General features: G+C 41.6%; 1 protein-coding gene across 5 annotated transcripts in view; it reads right to left on the reverse strand.

Annotated features, from left to right (window-relative positions):
- The window catches only part of shisa6 (shisa family member 6), a 66,019-nt gene extending 45,297 nt beyond the window's left edge, over positions 1 to 20,722 (reverse strand). For 4 of the 5 annotated variants that reach the window (XM_083556975.1, XM_083556972.1, XM_083556973.1 and 1 more), the window contains exons 1-4: positions 20,436 to 20,721; positions 19,032 to 19,864; positions 16,936 to 17,096; positions 14,075 to 14,173 (exon numbers count right to left, since the gene is read on the reverse strand). In XM_083556975.1, the coding sequence (XP_083413101.1) occupies positions 14,075 to 14,173; positions 16,936 to 17,096; positions 19,032 to 19,576 (805 nt within the window). In that variant the 5' untranslated portion in view covers positions 19,577 to 19,864; positions 20,436 to 20,721. Of the gene's footprint in view, positions 1 to 14,074; positions 14,174 to 16,935; positions 17,097 to 19,031; positions 19,865 to 20,435 lie in introns of all 5 variants that reach the window. The other variant, XM_083556974.1, reaches the window with a different exon arrangement.
- Between the last annotated feature and the right edge of the window lie 320 nt (positions 20,723 to 21,042).

Genomic DNA, 21,042 nt, shown 5'->3' on the forward strand with positions numbered 1-21,042 from the left:
GCTTGCTTAGCCCGCTGAATCTCTTACAGGAATCAAGCAGCATTGCAGAAAGGATTTCTCTCGCAGAGCTGACGAAGCAGTCGCTATGCACCGGCAGGATCTTACACTCCAAAGAGGCTCGTCACAAGGTTAATACCGTTCTCATTACATCCGAACGTAACTGCACTTGTCGCATTCCGCCTTAAGCAGGCAACTCCGAAAGGGGGGTGGCTGCCTGCTCTCGGAGCCATGAGCGATTCGAACCTGACGCGAGAAACACGACGCAGTCGAGCGTTATGCAGATTTACCTCTTTGTGTTCCGTGTCCTGATGATGAACAGAATGAAATTAAATTACGCCGCACAGTTCTGTGTGTCGTTACACACCCCTTTACTCGGCGGCTGCATATAATATACGTCGTCGTGGGTACACCTTCTATCGTAGGATAAATGGAAACGAGTCGACGACACTGGGGGCTTGGAATAACAGCTTTGCTGCATGCGAGGATGTTTTGGCTGGGCTCTCCAACAGCGGTAGGTGGGTTTGCCGAGGTTTTGCCGGTTGCAATGTTGTTTAAACAAGCTAGACGGGGTATTAATAGAACAGGGATGGCCGACAATGCTCTCGCAGGAAATAAATCAATACAGTGCCTTTGAGATGCGGCACATCGGAGAAAAAAAAAAAAAACTCGCATGGTAGCAGGTTGTGACAATGCAGACATGCAGAGAGCCTCAAAAGCTTATAATGCAAAGTCATCCTTTTGCTGTGGGGTATGACAGCGCGAGATAATAAAAAATAGTCTCTTTCTGCTGACAAGAACAGACTATCTATTACAAGAAAAAAAAAAAAAATATATATATATATATATATATATATATCACAGCACAAGCACACAGTTGTGAATCAGTGGTCTGAACATATCCATGCTGGTCAATGTGCAAAGGCTGGAACCGAGCTTAGGAGGCAGCTCTAAAACAGAGAGCGAAAGTGTCACTGAACACTTAGCTGAACAAGGCCTCCGGGGTCATTGCTTTTAAGAGAAAAGCTGAGTGTGTCCTCCCATCAGCAGCACAAGTTTCTGAAACAGCTTCCATTTTGCAGATAAAATAAAAAGTTCAGTTCAAAAGTTCAAAACACAAGTAAGAAAAAAACTTATTTTGACTATATTTATGCCGCCCTAGAGGCCATATTTCACAAAAGGGGCGTGCACTTAGCAATGGAAAGTCTGAACAATGCTGAGAATCATATTCATCTCTGACAAAAAAAAAAAAAAAAAAAAAGCCTTTTCTTTTCGCATATAAATTTCATTTCTAGGAGGAAAAAAAACACGTACAGACAGAATGTTATCCGCAGTCGTCCGCATTCTCCTTTGGACTTGACACAATAGCAAAATGCTACTTTTGAGAAGTGCGTTTAAAGGCTCAACACAAAGCTGTCTCAGCTATACATGGTGGCCGGTGGGGTTTCTCTTTCTGAGCGTCTATCTCACTCGTTTTCTTCCATTACCAATCCGCAGAGAGCCTCCCAACACAGCGTGTCATCTCAGATATGCCTTCTGACAGCTTTTATGTTAACATCTACCTATCTCTTACTGTCAGCATTAAAATTCTCAGAGCTTCTTAAGAAAAGTGCAGTGCCTCACTAGAACCAAGGGAATACGACTGTGACTAAAACATATGTCTTATTAATGTCGACATTCATACACGGTATATTCCAGGACCCCCATAAACAAGCTCATTTTACAAAATCGTCACTCTCCGCACTGCACGCCTACATCTTTTTTCCATGAGATAAAAGCAGCGTTTGTAAAAAACCCTTACGTTTGACTGATTTGGACATCTGCAACTCAGGATTTTCAACCAAAAACTAACATTACGGCAATATGAGGAGAGATTACATAAGCCTCATTTGTGTCTCAATCTGCCTTTTTTTTCTAATTCGATTGCACAAACATAAAAAAAAAAAAAAATGAAACGTCGATTCATTGCCTTCATTTTATAAACTCACAACTTCCATTATCGTGCAGAATTGTAGGAGGCTCCCAGCAGGAGTCAGATCAACAGACTCAGAGTGCTTTATCCATAGCCCTCACCTCGATACACGTACTAATTGGATCTCGCAGCATTTATTACCACTGTAAAAGGCTGTCAATTATGTAACAAGCGCATCGAATCAATGTGATGCAGGAAGAAAAACACCTGTGGCCTCCAAGGGCATTTGGCAAGTTAGTCAGAGCTGCAAGAGCTGCTTGAGGCCTATTAGCCGGGTGATGCATCTAATAGGATATGTTGTATAATCTCTGTACCGAACGTTATCAAATTTCTAATTTGTCGCGGTTACAAATCTTCTATATAAAGATTTATTTTTTCCCTTTTTTTCTCAAGGGTGCATACGTCCTTCCTAAATCTTTTAAAGATTTGGTGTAATTCCAAGATGGCAGCCAATGTGAACTGTAATGAGGCAATTACTCACAGCCTGCTTCAGTCAGGTATAACGGAAACGAAGTGCTCCAGCTATGCAGTTCCCCATCACTGACCTTCCTGCTTTTCACACAACCTTTACGCAGTAAGAGTGGCGAACAAAAAAAGCCACATGCACACATAAGCCCTGTCTGGATTGAATAGATTTTTCATTTTGTATTTTATTTTTTTGACTTGTCCTTAGTGCTAAAATATTCACAGGAAGAGTGGGGTTTTGTATCGGCAAGATTCTGGCGATACGATACATATCACGATTCGATATGTTGCGATACATCGAGATACTGAAAGCAAGGCGATTTATTGGAATATTTATTATGTTAGGAATAGGATATTATTTTGGGAAAGCTGTCATTGATAACACCATATGCAAACCTTAGCAAAAAACAGTTTTCTTGTATTTGTGTATATATATATATATATATATATATATATATATATATATATATATATATATATATATATATATATATATAAGCCGCACCCACTGAATTTGACAAAGATTTTTATTTTGAACATAAATACGCGGCATCTGTCTATAAGCCGCAGGTGTCTACACTGAAACTATTAAACTTTACACAGGCTTTAATGAAAGACAGTGTCTGTTACACGGCTTGTATCTAAACAGTAGCCTACCAAGAAAGTCATTGTTCACTGTCTTCCTCCTTCTTTCACAACAATTTCTCTCGGGAGTTTATCTTTTGGCATCGTTGTGCGTTTAAAAATCACCACCGGTGAAGCTTTTCTCCCGATGCCGTGCAGCTCAGAACACAGGTGAAGTGCGTGTTTTCATGCCCGGTTGTTTTCAGCGTGACGAATGATTCGCATTTCCTGTAGACAGTCCGAGTGAGCGGCAGGTCAAACGTCAGAGGAACATCATCCATATTTATGATGTGGTGCGGCCCGATTCAGTGGGAGCGCATCTGATTTAATATAAAGAGTTTCATTGGTTCACCTGAACCCGTTCGGCAATTTCATTGGTCTAGTGTTATGGGGCTCAGTTTTTTTGGCTTGAAGTTTGTGAAACCGGGAAAAATCCAGGAAAAATCCATAAATTAGCTGCTTCATTGTTTAAGCCGCGGGGTTCAGAGCGTGGGAAAAGAGTAGCGACTTATAGTCCGGAAAATACGGTATATATATATATATATATATACACAGTATATACCTCAGCTTTTTTAGTCTCCACCTCACACTTTTGTAAAACCTTTTATACAAACCATATCTGTGTAAAGCTGCTGTAAAACCTTATCTGTGTAAAGGCAATTAACCTACACTTTCTTTTATACAACTTTCTATACATTTGAGACAATGTCCCTTGTAAAAATCGCTATACAAATGAATTAAATTGAATCTACACTTCTGTTTGTTTTTTTGCAATAAAATGTCTTTTTTTTTTTTCTTTTTTTTTTAAGCCTGGGCTTTCTTGGCAGGTCTTCAGGCTCACACAGCCTATTATGAATGTTGTGTTTACACTTGATGAAGCCCCACCTCGGATTTACAGCCCGTTGGGGAGAGTAATGGAGCTGTCACATCCATCACAGTCATCAGCATTGAATGAGAGGGTGCACATGAAATTTAATAGCAAGAGTAATACAAATAGGTGGATTGCTTTCTCCATAATTCATTTTTAATATCTGCTTTCCACACTTCCTATGAAAGCTAAAAAGCAAAATTCAATGTCTGACCTGTACATTTTCGGTCTCTTAGTTCGGAAAAAAAAAGCTAGTTAAAGATAAACGATAATCATGGCTCTTCTTGCTATTATAAAGGGACGTCATGATTATGGACTTGGAACACACATTAGGCTGTGCGAATACTACTGCCTGTCTCATTAAATATGTACACTTGTTTTACTCTTTAGTCTATACAGTGCGTGCTCTACGGTTTACTTCTAATGGTTTTATAATAATAATAATAATTCAATACCCTGACCAGTCATCACTGATTTCATGCACACGCACATCGTCTCCTGTATAAAACCCAGAGAAGCTTTTGCCTAAGATGACAAGCCTAGTTTCCAGATAAGCGCGGGGAATTTCGCACCCACAACAAAGAGCCTCCGCGTGCCCGTACAATAGTGCCTCAGAGCGAAATGGAAAAGAGGAGAGAAGAGACGGAGGAATAACAGCGATCTGCCTTCTGTCTTTCTTTCCTGCCGCTTCTATATGAATAATAGATCACAAATGAAAACGAGAGATTGCCTCGCATGTGGGGAACATAACATAAGGTCAAGAAAATCCCCATGGGAATTCGGATGATTCGGATTCGCCTACTTTCGTTTTTCGCCGATTATTATTTCGTGGATAATCTCTATCGCTCGGTTTTGACGATGGAAAGGTCACCTTGTACATCGGGCCAGGCGGGGTTCATTAAATCGCGGCTTTGTTACATGTAATACCATCAGGAAGATGAATTCGCTTCAATCCGTTTAAGAAAAAACAAATCCATTACTGTAACATTAGCCTGGAAAAATGGTGGCTATTACAAAAATTATACAGGATTGATAAAAATAAGAAAAAAAAAAGGAAGTTTATTTTCCATCCCAGTCTAGGCCATTGTGGGTAATGTCTTTATCACTGGCTGAGAGTGTGTAGCCTTAACTGTTATACAGTGAAACACAGTTTCGACTGCAAATCCCTGCTATTGACACATCTCTGACTGAAAGTACCTGAGATTTCTCAACCTCCAGTCTGATCCCAAGCACATCACTACAAACCCCCAACACCTTTGGCGTGAAGTCGCACGCCAGTTTTAACAGAAACACACTAAACTTACGATAAACACAAAAACACTGTGTCAGAATTCTTGTAAGAAATTCAACAAATATAATTATTAAAAAAATGTAGACACGACCGACCAGCTGTGGAGAAACTGACAGTGATTATTGTTATTATATTTTTATTGTCCCTCTGATTTGTTAAATATAGCTGCTCACAAAGGTTTGTTTAATGTCTACTCTCCATGTGTGAATAATGATCCAATGAGACATGTCACGTGTCATTATAGAAACGTGTACGCATTTTCTTTTGGGTTTTTCTTTTCGGCTAAATGCTGCAAATGTTAATAAGGACGTAAAATTTAAGTACGCCGATTAAGCCAACAGTGCACGTAAGTACCTTGTCGAAAATAATCGCAATGATTAGAATAATAAAAGTGTTGATGACGGGTCAGGTGGGTATTCGTACTCAGTTAGAAAACATATATGGAACACGGATTCATAATGGTAATATATAACAAGTGGACATGAGGGAAATTAGCACGAAAAGCTATTTATGTTTCGACTGCTGTAGAAGACTCTAATAGGCTCTAATAAAACGTTGCCTCCCCATTGGGGAAAAAAAAAAAAGATACACTGATCAGGCGTAAGTTTATGGCCACAGATCAGGAATAATATTATGACCACCTGCTTTATATTGTGTTGGTCCCCTTTTTGCAGCCAAAACAGTCCTGACCCCTTGACCATTAACAGCATTAACTACTTCAGCAATTTGAGCTACAGTAACTCGTCTGTTGAATCAGACTGAATCAGACCCAGTCGCAATTTGGCTCTTGTAAAACTCACTCAAATTCTAATGCTTGCCCATTTTTCCTGCTTCTAACATGTTAACTTTTGGAGGTTCCCTAGTGGTCTAGTGGTTAGGATGCGGCACTCTCACCGCTGCGTCCCAGGTTCGATCCCCGGTCAGGGAACCAACCCCAGCCGTTAGGGTTGCACAAGCCTTAGTGCCGGTCCCAAGCCCGAATAAATGGGGAGGGTTGCATTAGGAAGGGCATCCAGCGTAAAAACATGTGCCAAATCAAACATGCGGATGGTCCGCTGTGGCGACCCCTAATGGGAGAAGCTGAAAATGTTCACTTGCTGCCTAATAAATCCCACCCACTAACAGGTGCCATGATGAGGAGATAATCAGTGATATTCACTTCACCTGTCAGTGCTCATAAAGTTTTTCCTGATCGGTATATATTAAGGTTCATGTGTTTTTTGTCCTTAAATTCACTTCGGAAACAAAAAAATGACACATTAGTGGTACACACACTCAATTTCAAAGTGAAACAGAGCATAAAATCACAGCTGCTGTCCTTCCACGGGCATGTCGCAGCTTGTGACTGCAAACAGCTTTGATTTCCGCGAGAATAGACGGAACCCAACGCCGTAAAGCAGGCGAGAAAAATCCAGTCGCGCGAATCGAAAGAAAGAATATGAACCAGGAGTGAAACGAGTCTGCCACCCCATTTCCTGTGAGACTTCTTATTGGTTTTTCAAACCATTTTGCACTCATCGTGCTGTAAGTGGGTAGTGACCAGTCTCAACAAGAACTGAGCAGGAAATCCTTCCACGTTTGGTAAAAAAAAAAGCTGGATGAATAGAATGAAAGGCAATTTTCGGGAAAGTGTGTCTATGGTATAGCGTCTAGCTGCGCTATACACAGGTTGTTATAGGCATTTTTTCCCCTCCCCACACACGTTCTATAATACATTACCACTAGCTTTTGTGGATTTCAAGGCTCAGCAAGTACTTCAGTGAAATGCCACCTCTAAAGTGGTCTTATGGTCACACTCAGGGGACAGCAGGGAAAAAAACATCCAAGAATTGATCTAGTTCAAGTCACAATACAGAGAAATGGAGCTGGGAAGGACCTTTTTTTTATTAATCTGTAACTGTCTAGAACTGATATGCATATTTATAATTCAAAGCAGACTATAAAATCTCTTTCCAAGCAACTATATGCATTTGCCTTTACCGTAGATTATAGCATGAGCTTCTATAGAGGCTGCGAAACATAAGTGATGAGGCGACGTTATGGAGATATCAAAAGTGACTTCACTATCATTTCCCTCCAAGCTTTGGAGACAGGCCTCTCAGCACACAGGGGGTATTGAGTGAGACAGCTGGACCAGAGGAGCCAGAGGACGACTGAGCTGACATTTCGAGACTTTGCTGTTTATGGGCACAGCGGGACGCATTTCCTGTTTGCTGTCAGCATAATGAATTTTCTGGTAAGGATTCTGACAGCACCAGCCAAGTCACCTGCCCACTGAAGAAAATCACCAGCTCCAATCTCGTCGCCAAACCAAGCCACACACACACACACACACACACACACACACACACACACACACACACACACACACACTTTATCTTTCAGGAGTAATATATATACATATATGTGTGAGAGAGATGAAGATACACCCACTCGCGGTTCCACAAAATCCAACGACGTACGACGCAAAAAAAAGCCACCGTTCGTAAATCATCTGTGCACACTTCACTTCAAGAGCAAATGATGAAATCCACTCGAACACACCAACATCCTGGCCAATTGCAAACAGTCATCTGTTTTCAAGTGCGGACAGGTAATTCACTCATCTACCATTCTTGAATAAAAATAGGCTTATTGAATGGTAACGGATCCCTCCAATATATGCCAATATGTCATGCACCATTATGACGGGGAAATTGAATAACGCCACGTATTTCCGAAAAATAAACTCCAATTATGCCTCAACCCGCTTTCTGGCCTTTATTAGGAACAATGCAAGATGCAGTAATGGCTTTGGGATCATAAATAAATCCCTTACATTTATTAAAGATCTCTTATGATGAGTGTCCTTATCGCTCATGTTCTTTAAGACGACGCATATCGTCAAATATTGTCCATGATTATCCATCTACTAGAGATAAGGTAAAAAGATTAAGATAATGTAAGAATATAACTCCAGTAAGTGTAAAAATGTCCCTTTAAACTTTCACTTGAGTAAAAGTACAAAAGTATTTCATTCAAATGTACTTAAGTATCCAACGTACTTTGATTTATTACGGCTATAATGTTCCTATTATAGTTTCTGTCACAAGACTCTTTGCTTAATCCACTCAGTTTCTGTGAAAAGACTCTAATGTTACTTTCAGCACACTGATCTATTAATAAAATGATATTAATAAGTCAAACACTGATTGATATCTATTAAATAAGCCCAAAAAAAAGGCCACAGGTGTTGTGGCAAGTTAGAGTCAGGAGTTTCGTTAAATCGGAATACATTTTTAATAATCATTAATAAAATAAATCATTTATCATCGATTAGTTGGGCTGCACAAGTTACGGGTTAGCGTAATTGCGTAAATGGCGGAGAGTACAGGTCAACCGGCAGCAGGAAAAAGTGTGCGTCACAAGTCATCCTAGGCACGGGAGCATTTTATATTTAACGCAACAAAGAACTCGCAAGTTATGCAAAGTGGACCTTGTGTAGGATGGAAGTACCACAATAATGCACAAGCACATGTAAAGAAAACACACTGGTGTCATGGATGAAGGCGAAACATCAGCACGGTGAGCAAAAACCATCTAATCCTTATCATGTAGAGTTTGTAGAGTTTAATAAAGTGCTATTGTTTAATTGTTTGTTCATTATATTTAATCTAAGCATATATCATTGAATTATTATACAACATTTAATGAATTATGTATTCTAGATGCTTCACAACTGAAAAAATTTATTTTTCAAACAAAAATTGGCAAAGCAATGTTTTATGTATTGATTTTTTTAGTTTTCAACTTGTCATCTGCAAAAAACAACACAAATGTTGATTTAAAAAAAAAAAAATTGCTTTACCTTTTATGCGCAATTACTTTTTATTTGATTTTTAACAGAAAGAAACAACCTAGCATGAGGGAATTCATTTAAAGGAGAAATCTCTTATGCACTTCGTAACAAGCAGCCACTATACGCTTTTAAATGTCTAAATAAAAGATAGTTAAACTCACTATGGCCTTTGCATTTCTTAAATACACTTTTGTACATAAATACTCTGAATTAGGGTTTGATATAGTTATAATCAGCAAAACATAAAAAAAATGTATAAGCATGATTAATCGATTAAAACGGAAAGATTAATCGTCCGATTAATCGAATAGCAAAACAATCGTTAGTTGGGGCTCTAGTTTCTTCCATCATTTCTTCCTCTCAAAATGTTCTGCTTGCTGTTGAACGCTGAACTGTATGTTCATGCTGAGCTCATCAAAACAAAGCGCTTTACCCTGATTGGTGGATTGCTGCGTGTTTGACAAGTTCCGTTTTAATCCACTTATAAATGAAAAGGAACTGATTCTCAAAATGTAGTTGAGTAAAAAGGAAGATATTTGACTTTGAAATGTAGTGAAATGAAGTTTAAGTCTCAGCAAATAGAAATGCTTCAGTAAAGTACAAATATATGTACAAAAAAAAAAGCTACGTGAATTACATTTACTGCACTTCTTTACTGTCCTAAAACCCAAGCGTTTTCTACAGCAGCTGCTCGATGTCCCTATACGGTTTCACTGTTCCGACGAGTCAATTCATACATCCTATCTATTACAAACAATTCACTGATGAAGTCACCGAGTCATGTATATTTAATATGTAAACAAATCTGCATGCTTGCTTCAAACCTTTGGTTACGGTTTTACTTTGTTTCCAGAAATGATGTCGATTGTAAAGAGCAAACGCTCTAAAACTTTCAATCAGCACTTCTCAATTCTCAAATCATCTCATCCAACCCACTTCATCTGAGTCAGCTCTGGTTCCTTTTCATTACCCGATCGGCTCTTATAGAAGATGGTGTTTTCTCGAAACTGTGGAGGAATGGAGAAACGCGCCAGAGATGGAGGATGCATGTGGACAGTTATGGATGGCTGAAATGTGGCGCTTCGCTACTTTCGGCGAAAGCAATAAGAGGAGGCGCTCGAGCAAGTTTCTTCTAAAAGCATCCTGAACAGATGGCTGATCCTCATTAAATTCTACCAGTGTGTGCACAGCTTCGGGGAATTCTGTTCTGAATGGTGAGTGATTCACCGGGCCGAGCGTCCCCTGGACCGCTTCTTCGGGCCAGCGCAAGACAAAGGAGATCCCATAAGAACGTGCTGCCGCAGTCTTGTTCCATCGCCCTCGCCGCCTGGGCTGATGGCAGCGCCCGATTGCGTGCGCTGACGGATGAGGGTGCGAGTCTATTGAAAGTGAGACTGAATGTTGATAAGAGTATCTTGAAAAGAATGAGCAGCTTTCTTCAGGGAGCTATTCTATATTCACGAAGCACAAGCAAAGGTCAGAGTCTGACAAAGCAATCGCGGCTTTTTTTCCCCCCTCCTGCCCATGAATGACGCATCGGAAAAGTACGTCTGAACATCAACGTCTGAATCTAAGATTTATGAGCATTGCAGTTTCTACGTGCTGGTTTAATGAATAATAATTAGCGCCGTACCGCGTTCGCGGCTAAAATCGAACAGGGTGGCGCGAAAAGGAAATTCTACGGAGAACGCATTGTTGATCTGGTTTTCTGGTTTGAAGACTCCTAGCAGAACGTTTCAACCCCGGAGATAAGAACCCTTTGAGATGAAAAGCGTTTGAATGAGCGGAAAAAGAAAGAGCACCACGCTACAGGTCAAAAAGGAAGGACGAGTCAAGTTCTTTGAGGTGCGCTGTGCTCTGTGAGCGTCCACATGCGAAGCATGTAGCGAACATGAAGCTCATATCGCCCTTGTTCTGACATTCCTAGCATTTTTCCTGGGAGCTACAAACGACTCTCTGGGTATAATTAGGCACAAAAACGAAGTGGAAATTATTTAATACTAAGCTTCCCCTCAAAAATCTCCCTTGTGCACATGCTACAAGTTTTAATTTACATGCTTGAGTGCGCTTTCGCTTAAGATAAGATAAATAGAAATATCTCGGAGTTGCCCGTATCCCTTGATTTTTGCATTAGAAGGTTTTTCAATGTTTAATGGCGTAAAAATAGCGTCTGTAATCGATAGTTACGTTTGCTAGGATCTCAACTGGTTTCCACTTAAAGAATGGAAATAGCAAGCAGCCTGGGGGCAGGATGACAAGATGCTGTCTGAAGTCTATTAAAGGAAGAGACACCGAAAGAAGAGGATGCCAAGAAGGAAAACTATTTAACATGGTGGATGCCATTGCACCATAGGTCCACTTTCGTTGAGAACAACACTAAAAGCCAAGCTTTCGTAGCTAGTCATTACCTCTCTGTGACGTCCAACGGTCTAAAAGCTAGTATTACAGAGGGAGGAAAAAAAATAAATGCTCGCTCTGATGTTCAAGGATTTCAGCTCAGTCGAAACGATTTTGCATTATGCATCGAGTCAAAGCTGACCTTTATAGGATGGGCCAGAAAGGAACATTTCACAATGGAGTAGCCGAAAAAAAATAGATTTTGAAAGCTGCACAGCCAGTAGCACTACGTTCATAGGAGAGCGTTGATTGTGGCCGTGTCTTAAAAAAAAACGTAGTCTGGAAACACACCAATACCTTCGCTACTCAGATTTCGTCAAGCGTCTCTAAAAATAACTAGCACTTCTGTCGTGCCCGCGCACGGGTGAATAGGCTTTGGCGAAAAGAAAGAAATAAAAAAAAGGGGGCACTTAAATATACGGAAAGCAAAAACAAACCACCCGGGTAGAGTGGTGGGGCGAATGAGTCACGGCAAAACAAAAAAGAAATGGATTTCAGCTCATTGCTTTGTAGTCGCATACAAACAAAATAAATAAATAAATGCAGGCAGATAAATGGTACCTAATGGAGGCTGGCTGGGATGCAGCTCACGCCTTTCCTTTCTCCTCCGGCTCACATGGATGCATGATCTATGATGCTTTATTTCTAGGGGAGCTCTTGATTTATGTAGGCAATGGACACTACTCAGAGAAGCCCCAGCTCTCGCCCCGTAATGCTTTATGGCGGCTGGAAGTACCAGCTGGTGAAGCCTGAAAGCGAATCCTTCTCTCCGGGCAACAAATATTCAACCAGTGACGTGTTTTCTCCTTGGGTGCAATTCAGTTATAGGGTTTTATTCATGGCGTGCTGTAGGTTTTTGCTTAGAGACGTGTTCTGTTTGCCAATTATTCAGTGTTCGATGGAAACATTAGACCGCTGTAATCGTGCTGCACACAATATTTCTATATATGTGTTCTGTAAATGAGAAAGATTTACATCAGGAGATATGGCTAGATGCTGGAGTTATACCAGAATGAGAATGCTTTATTGTCTGTATAACAGTCATAGGAAATCATGAATATCACATTCTAGCCCCTATTTCTGGAAGCCCTAAGAGTTCATGCATTATAACATTTTGTTCTTTTTTTGTTTTCTCGCGAACGCAACGTAACGAGTCATTTTTTTCCATGATCGCGACATAATTGTCTCGCCTTAACAAAAGTTGTTTTTCTGTTGTATCACGGCTTCATTGTTTTCAAGATCCCGACAGTTGTTTTCTCGTTATCGAGACTTGTTATGTATCAGTTTTCTCGTGATCTCAAAATCAAAACACGTTTTCTCACGCCATGATAGTATCGCGAGCAAATCTCGCGCCTTGTGAATGTTTCTGGTGTACAGTATATCATGGGAATAACAACAGTTGTTTTCTCGTTATTACGGTTTAGTTTTCTCGTGATCGCACTGTTAAAACCCTTATTCTCATGACGTAATTGTATTTCGGGAAAATGGAAATCATGAAGTTGGTGCCTGAAATCTCGATCGTAAAGCATCAGAGAATGCGATCATCCGTAATGCTGCGATGAAGCTGCCTCTAGAACGTGCCGGATCTTAATCCGAAGTACTGATCATGAAGAAACAATGTTTGTTATTCTGAAAATTAAGTCATGATAACAAGAAAACTACTTTTGCTATGTCGAAATCGCGAGAAAACAACTTTTGTTATGGTGAGAAAATAATGTCATGATTACGAGAAAACAAGAACGAATATTATAATATAATGCATGGCCCCTTGGGACTTCTGTATCTATCTATAATTGATCACTGGGGTTAAAAATGTCAGAGTTGGGAAGTCATGATAATGAGAAAATATCTCGTTATTTCGAGATCGCGAGAAAATAAGGTTGTTATCACAAGAAGGCAAGAAAGCAAAATATATTACTACGCATATTACTCTTAGAACTTCTGTATATATAATTGATCACGGGTTACAAATTCCAGATTTGGGAAGTCATGATAAGAAAACAAGTTTTGTTATGGTGAGAAAGTTATGTAGTGATCACGAGAAAACAACTTCTTATGTCGAGATCAATAGAAAATTAAGTCATGACCACAAGAAAAACAAGAAAGAAAAATATGTCTGTCTGTCTGTCTGTCTGTCTGTCTGTCTGTCTGTCTGTCTGTCTGTCTGTCTGTCTGTCTATCTATCTATCTATCTATCTATCTATCTATCTATCTATCTATCTATCTATCTATCTATCTATCTATCTATCTGTGTTCACTGGGGTGAAAAATGTTAGATTTGGGATTATATAATAATATGTGTGATTTTACCTGCTTTCTAACATTACGATTATGTAAATCATTTGTTGGTTTAAAAAGAAAAAGAAAAGCGAGTTAAGTGTTTGTCAAACATTTGCATAGTGTAAAGGAACAAGCACTTGATCTGCAGGCATCACTCAGTAGTACTGATTATAAGAGCTGGGCTTTATCTCACTAATAGCACTGTGCTGTTAATGAACCTGAGTATATTACACTCTGCGAGGCATTAAAAATAAATACCCCGAATATTCTTCATAAAATATTACAGTGAGTCCGATATGGCTGGAGATTGTTTCGTTTTTTAAACAAGAAGCATAGCGTTACCTTTGGCATGGCCTCTCCCCAGGGTCACGAAGCCGGACGAGATGAAGTTGTGAAGGTCGTGTCCTCCGCCGCGGCCACTTTCCTTTGAATAGTGGCCACCTGAAATGAGGGAGTCGACAGTGAGAACCTACGAGGAGCATATGCACTTTTAAATTAGTCAGCTTCCCTTTAAACAGAAGCTGAATGAAAATTTCCTTGGCACTCTGAGTTATAACGGGCCATAATTCAGACATGGAGTCACCTTTCTATCAGAATCATGCAGGCATCCTGAAGTGGCATCTCTTCCCTGACATTACAAAGTTGTACAAAACTACTGTATGTTGATATTCTGATTATAACCTCAGATGTCATTTGGGAGCATAAACCCATCGGATTTATAATCCAATGCCGATTAATTGGTGTGTGGCAAAAGAAGAATGGGAAGTATTCTTGAATCAAATATTCAATTGCATCATGGGATTGAGGACACATCAGAGATATTAGACAATTATTGATTCCATGGGTGGGGAGTGGTGGCTCCAGCGGTTAAGGCGCTGGGTTGCCGATCGGAAGGTCTGGGGTTCAAGCCCCGGTATCGACAAGCTGCCACTCTTGGGTCCTTGAGCAAGGCCCTTAACCCTCTATGCTCCGGGGGACCCTTACGAGGGAAATATAAAGGTCTGTGACGTGGGGCCGCCTTCCTGTGGGCTCACCACCTGCAGGAGGGACCGTAAGGGATGGTGCGGATTACGGATAAGCGGGAGAAAATGAATGAATTGATTCCATGGTCTGGTCAGAATAATAAAAATGATATTATCATCACCGCTCAGGGCTAGAAAGGACGTGTGAAATGGAGCAAGGTGGAATATAAAGCGGACTGGTCTTGTAATAGATTGTTTTCGGAAGCTTCACCTTTCCAGCTTTTCAAAAACATTATGATCCGCAGTAACAATTGGACAAAGAAAAAGAAAAAAAAACCCAGCAAGAACAAACTGCCTTGTGCTGGTCCAGCCGAGCTTTGACACATCATATGTATAAAATAATTGAGTGTGTGACAGGGTGGTGGAAACTGAACAAAGCCATCGAATCGAGCAGACACTAGGCCTTTAGAGCATCACCACAAGCAGCTGACGGGAGCAAGTGAGTGATCCAGTGAAGCGTTCGTTAGAAAGCGGCACTATATGCGACGCTCTGGCTGTTCTATTAATCTCTGTAGGGGATTGTAAAAAATCAAGTTCAGCCTTCAGTAATGTCACAGGAACTTTGAAATGGCAACACCTTCAAGGTACTGTCAGTGCAAGTGTGTGCGTTTGATCCAACACATTGCCTGAGGTATGTCCTGAAGCGGGGGTCCTCTACAGCAGGTGTTAATGTCCTCATTTCTGGATGTGTGCGAGAGTTTTTCAGAGCCTCCAGAGAAAATCTCGCTTATTACTAAGAGATCGCGGCCTGCACGATTTTCGTTTTAATTGCCGGAGAACAGGCCATGATGTTAAAAAAGAAAAAAAGAAAAAGCGAGAGGAGGTAAATGCATATCATTATAAACGTGCCTAGTGGGCGAGCCTCTTGTTGAATGAATTAAAATCACTGTTTGACTAGTAATGTTCACGCCTCTTTTTTAGCATAGGAGAGACCGTCACACTGACATACTGACCTACGGCAATACAATCAATCTTTGGCGATCGTTTAAAGAGGATATTTTAAGGCCCTGTTCTGCTTTGTCAATTCATTTGTTTAATTTATTAATTTGGTGTAAATTAATCAATCTAATTAACCCTGTAGCAAGGACAAACTTTCGGTCGGTTTCAAGTCTGCAAGAATATGAAGGGCATCGGAAAGTAGGGCAAAAATGCAAATAATGTGTGTATAGAAAAGATTCATTCTTAGAATTTCGGAGGGATGAGATTGCATTGTCGTTTATTCCTCCCTCTGCCAGGGCATATATATATATATATATATGGACTCACATTTCCCTGGAGCCTTTCAGTAAATCTACTGTCGGACAGAGTCTCAAGTGCAGGCACTCTCCTAGCTGACCTTCGGTGCCATGATGACAATACAAGGTCAGCAGGGACAACCAAGATCAGCATAACACACAACGAGAAGTCAGTCATTCGCACCACTGACTGGAGCTCGGAAGACACAAACAGGCGCGACCGAGCTTCGTTCCTAGTGAGGGATGGTGTAATGTGAGATTGCATAGTCTCCACCTAAGACTTCAGTCCTCAGTGACTAAATATGCAAACCATGGATTACATTATCTATCAAATACCATGCAGAAGACACATCAATTGGTCAATGTAAAAAAGCTCATGCCAGCATCGATCAATTAATTAAGACATCTACTTACCAAAAAATTAAAAATAAAAATCAAGAAAATAGCTGAACTGGCAAAATGATTGAAATTATATGAAGCAAATGGTGTTGAACTGATGACGGCATGCAGTTTGAATCCGTCCCAAAATGATTTGCTCGAATTTGCATGTGCCCGAGTTTGGCTTGGGAAAATCAGCCTATGAATGAGGGGGTTAACGTGCCAGATGAATCTGCGTAAGTGCGTACGCGAAAGCACGTTAGCTTGTTTTCGACTGTTCTGCCGAATGATCCACTGACACCCGTCTGGCACCTCGACAACAGTGAAACTCCGGCGATATGCTTAACACAGCAGTCTAACACAGGGTGGCTGTGACTGATGCAGGCAAAAACCTAGACTGAGCTTCAATTTAAATAGATACAACGCTGCTTTCTATGTTCGTTCGGCTTTTTAAATACGCACTTGTACTATCACACTGACATCATGCAAAAACGTTGCTTCACGTGACTACTTTCCCAGTTCCTTTCGAAAAGCCCGAAACAAACATGAGTGGTGTCCGGAATCTCACCGTGATTGGATTTGGACGTGTGAACAGGGGTGTAGTGGTTTTTGGAGCCTGTCCGCTGCGGAGTGTCGTCTTTGGATGAGCTGTTCATTGCCGCAAAGTTTTCACAGTCATACTGGGAGATGGGAATGGGTCCTTGCTGCCTCAAAATATCTGCTAGGGCTCTGTAAAAAAAAAAAAACGATTATACAGACACATTGTAAACACAAATGACTTACGATTCCTCCGCTTGTGCGGTTTCACACAGTGCAACAATCCGTCATGCGAGTACACCGCACCTGGATTTAAGCAAACTGATCAGGCTCTATAAATGTAATCGATTTAAACATTGCAGCATACATGTATAGGTCGCATACTTGGAATAATTCCAGATTACGGATGTTATTGATGTTTATTAGAAACACAGAGAAACCCAATCTCTTTGTATGCAATTTGCTCCACTTCGCTCCATTAGCATAATGGAAATGTCAACACCGCACTTTCCAATTACACTCATATTCGCCCGTGTATATTTGTTGGCTCCGATTCGAATATTTGCACGAAAAGGATTCTGTACACCACAACTATTAGAACCTCCTTCACCTCTATTACCAGCTTACCTTCAAAATAAATTTGCATTGCTTTTGCCTGTTATTTATTTTTGCATCCAAGTGCAATCACTTAAAGCACAGATGTAATGTCACCATGGGCTGCAATGCAATATGGCGCGATATAATGTGCGTTCCTTTTAATCAGATGTATGTTTACAGGAGTCAGAGACCATCTATTGCGGATCTTTAAACCTTGCTTGATTCTGAGCAGGAAAAAAAAAAAAGGTGAGAAATATTCAATAATATATGTGACACCACTATTTATCTGTCACACTGGATTTATTGAGTTCACTGATGGACACGTTTTCCTCATTAGTGCACCGTCATGCCTCTAATCCTGCCGCTGTGTCACACAGCAATAGGTTTATGATAGTTGGAAGATATGATTGGGGGGGAGAATACCACCTAATCAGCCTTTTTTTCCCGTTTTCATTTGCATATTATGAAATAGCGAAATAGTCTATTATCCAGTGAAGAATAATCTGATCTGAGATCATGTTCTCCTTCGTAAATGAATTGCGAGGCTTTATGATATACTCGGTCAGGGGCATGCCATTGTAAAAATCAGCTTTTATTATACACTTCAAATGGAAAGTCGAATTGAAGTATAGTTAATGAGCTGTAAAGCCTCTCTCTTTCTCTTGACCGTATCCATAAGGCGTTTGACTAGAACTGATGACCACCAAGCATCATAACGCCGAATATCGCGCTCTGCTTGGGAATCTGGTCACGACCGGCTCATACCACATCTAATATTGCATGCAGGCAGTGATGTGAGAAAGAAGCACATCGACAGAAGAGGAAGACCACGGTTACGATTTACTCCGAAACCTCCTATCTCTGAAGCCAGAAGCTGATTTTTTTAAGACCTCCCTACACATAATTTGTCGTTCCATAGAAAAACAGCGAGGGCCTTAGAAATATTCGGATTTTCTGATAAAGTGACTAAGTTTCACAGTGCTCTTTTCATAGATATGTGCCATTTGTTTATATTTTTACGCTATTTAAGTGGGTCTTAAATATAAAAAAAAAGTTTTTTGGGGTTTTTTTTTTTTTTTTGCTTGTATGTAGGGATTGAATTCATTTATGCAAATAACTCATTTTTCTCTGTCGAATCCCACACTGCAAGTGAAAATTTCTAGTCAATTTGATCCATTATAATATTCCAATAAACCGAATATACTGTAGGATCATAAATCCCAAGCCATTTGTTCTCATTTCAAGCTGGACATGTTGTTACTTTATTGGCGAACGCTTTGATCGGCCAATAAAATAAGAAGTAATGATATCCATAAATAGGTTTTAATATTCATATAATGAGGAATGCAAATATTTAAATTCATGCAAATATTCTATGCAATGCAAATTCTCTATGAAATAGTGTTGCACTGATAATGAATGTGAATGGTGCAGGTTTATTTGGGTTTTTACGCGCACTTCTGTATATAGTAGATTTGGTGAGGTGTTTAACGGTGTGTGTGTGTGTGTGTGTGTCCACACAGTCCTCACCTGTGTATGTTCATTTCCTGAGGCGGCCTCGTGGCCTTGTCGTAGGCGACCTTCGCCGAGACGCCGAGCGCGATGACGAACGTGATGACGCCGCACGTGATGTACACCGCCGTGTTGGTCTGGTCGGCGCTCGGGTCGTAGGGCTCGCTGGTCGGCGCGGGCGACGGCGCCGCGGTTTTCACCCAGTCGGGCTTGTTGTAGTTCTTGCAGGTGCGCTGCTCCAGCCGGTTCCCGCGGAACTGGCAGCAGAAGCGCAGGTAGCAGGAGCCACAGCAGTAGCGGTGGTCCGTGTTGTTGCACTCGAACTCGCGGTCGAACTGGCCGCTCACGTCGTAGTAGCCCAGGCACGTGTCGTGGCTCTGTCCCGCCGCGGAAACGGGAACGGGCGCGGGTGCGGGTGCGGGCGCGGTGCCGTTCAGCTCCTTGGGCTTGGCGGTGCGCCGCGGTGCCACTTTCGTGCGCTTTGCCGTCGACGTGCACAGCACACTCAACCCGTCCAGATAAATCAGAAGGAGCAGGATGGCCCAAGGAGCAGGATGGCCCATCCTTTTTTATTTATTTTTTATTGTTGGTTGATTTCACCTTTCTTCACCGACTATTCGTGTCCTATACGGTCCCAAAGCTCCAGATTCCCTGCATCTCTCCTAAGAGTCTTGTAAGGACATTGCAGTCTACATGCATGCCGCCATCGGTGTAACTCGAATCGCGTGCTTCTTGATGGACACCGTAGAGACGCGCCAGGCTCCGAGATGAACCCACATCGCTCGTCCCGGCGTCTCCACGAGCGTGCGCTCTGAGCCGGCAAACTTTTACCTCCTGCTTGTCATCTTGCTCTGGCAACAAGCACACACACACACACACACACACACACACACACACACACACACACACACACACACACACACACACACACTCGAACTGTTACTGGAGCGTCAGTGAACGCAGAAAAAAAAACCGCATTGACATGTTGATCATGCGAGCAGGAGATGTACCTTCTCTCGAGTGCTTTGACGCGCATTTGCTGCGCGCACTCCTCCTCCGTGCCAAAGGCGCACCGTGGCCACGGCTTGTACTAAGTGCCTTGTTTAACGCATTGTACTATTCATAACGATTAAAAAAGCACATTTTCACGTGTGATTACTTTGTGATTTGGTATTCATTGGTGGTAGAGAGCGTTCTAGAGCGCACACGCGTAAAAGGGGGTTTGGGAAGCGATCGAGAGATCTATAGGACACTGGCTGCGTTCCAAATCCAAATTGTAATCGAGTGTTTATTACTTGGTCCATTTGTGATCGCGTCCTTTAAATACATATGCAGTGCAGAAAGAGGCGGTTTGGCACGCAGTTTTTGTTATTTAATATATAATATATATATTAAAGCATAGGGGTATAAACAGGGTCTTACCTGCGCGGTGCGGTGGTCGCTGGGCTGCGCGGCTGCTGACGGAGGAGCGCTGAGTGAGCGGGGGTCTCAGCAGCCTCGCGCCCTCCTGCCTTGCATCATTAAGAGCGCTGCTGACGTCACGGCACCGAGCGCCGTCGCCCGCCGCCGCTCTCGCGCCAACGTGTCAGTCTCCGCGCGCGCGAGCCCCGTCACGCACCGCTCACAGTCTTCTTCTGATTCGCGCGTCGAAAAAAAAAAACCGTTCACGGACACGGAATGGCAAGAGTTCATCCACTGTTTACTCAAACGCAGTGTTTTTTTTTTTTTTCTCCTCCTCACTCACTTACTCAACGCCCCCCTTCCCCCGCCCCCCTTCTGCCTCTCTATCTTTCTCTCACTCATTCCATCTCTCATTCCCTATATCTCACGTTCTTTTCCCGTCCCTCGTTCTCGTCTTTCTGTCTTTTCCTTTGCTCTCACTTATCCCCTCTTTTTCACCCATCCTTTCATCTCTCATTATTGTCTCTCTTTTATCTCGCCCTCTCATTCCATCTTTCCGTCCTCATCTCTTCTTCATCTTTCACACGCTCTTTTCCTGTCCCTCATTCTCATCTCTCATTTATTCCCT

This window comes from Silurus aristotelis (assembly GCF_946808225.1).
Source record: "Silurus aristotelis genome assembly, chromosome: 12".
Taxonomy (NCBI): domain Eukaryota; kingdom Metazoa; phylum Chordata; class Actinopteri; order Siluriformes; family Siluridae; genus Silurus; species Silurus aristotelis.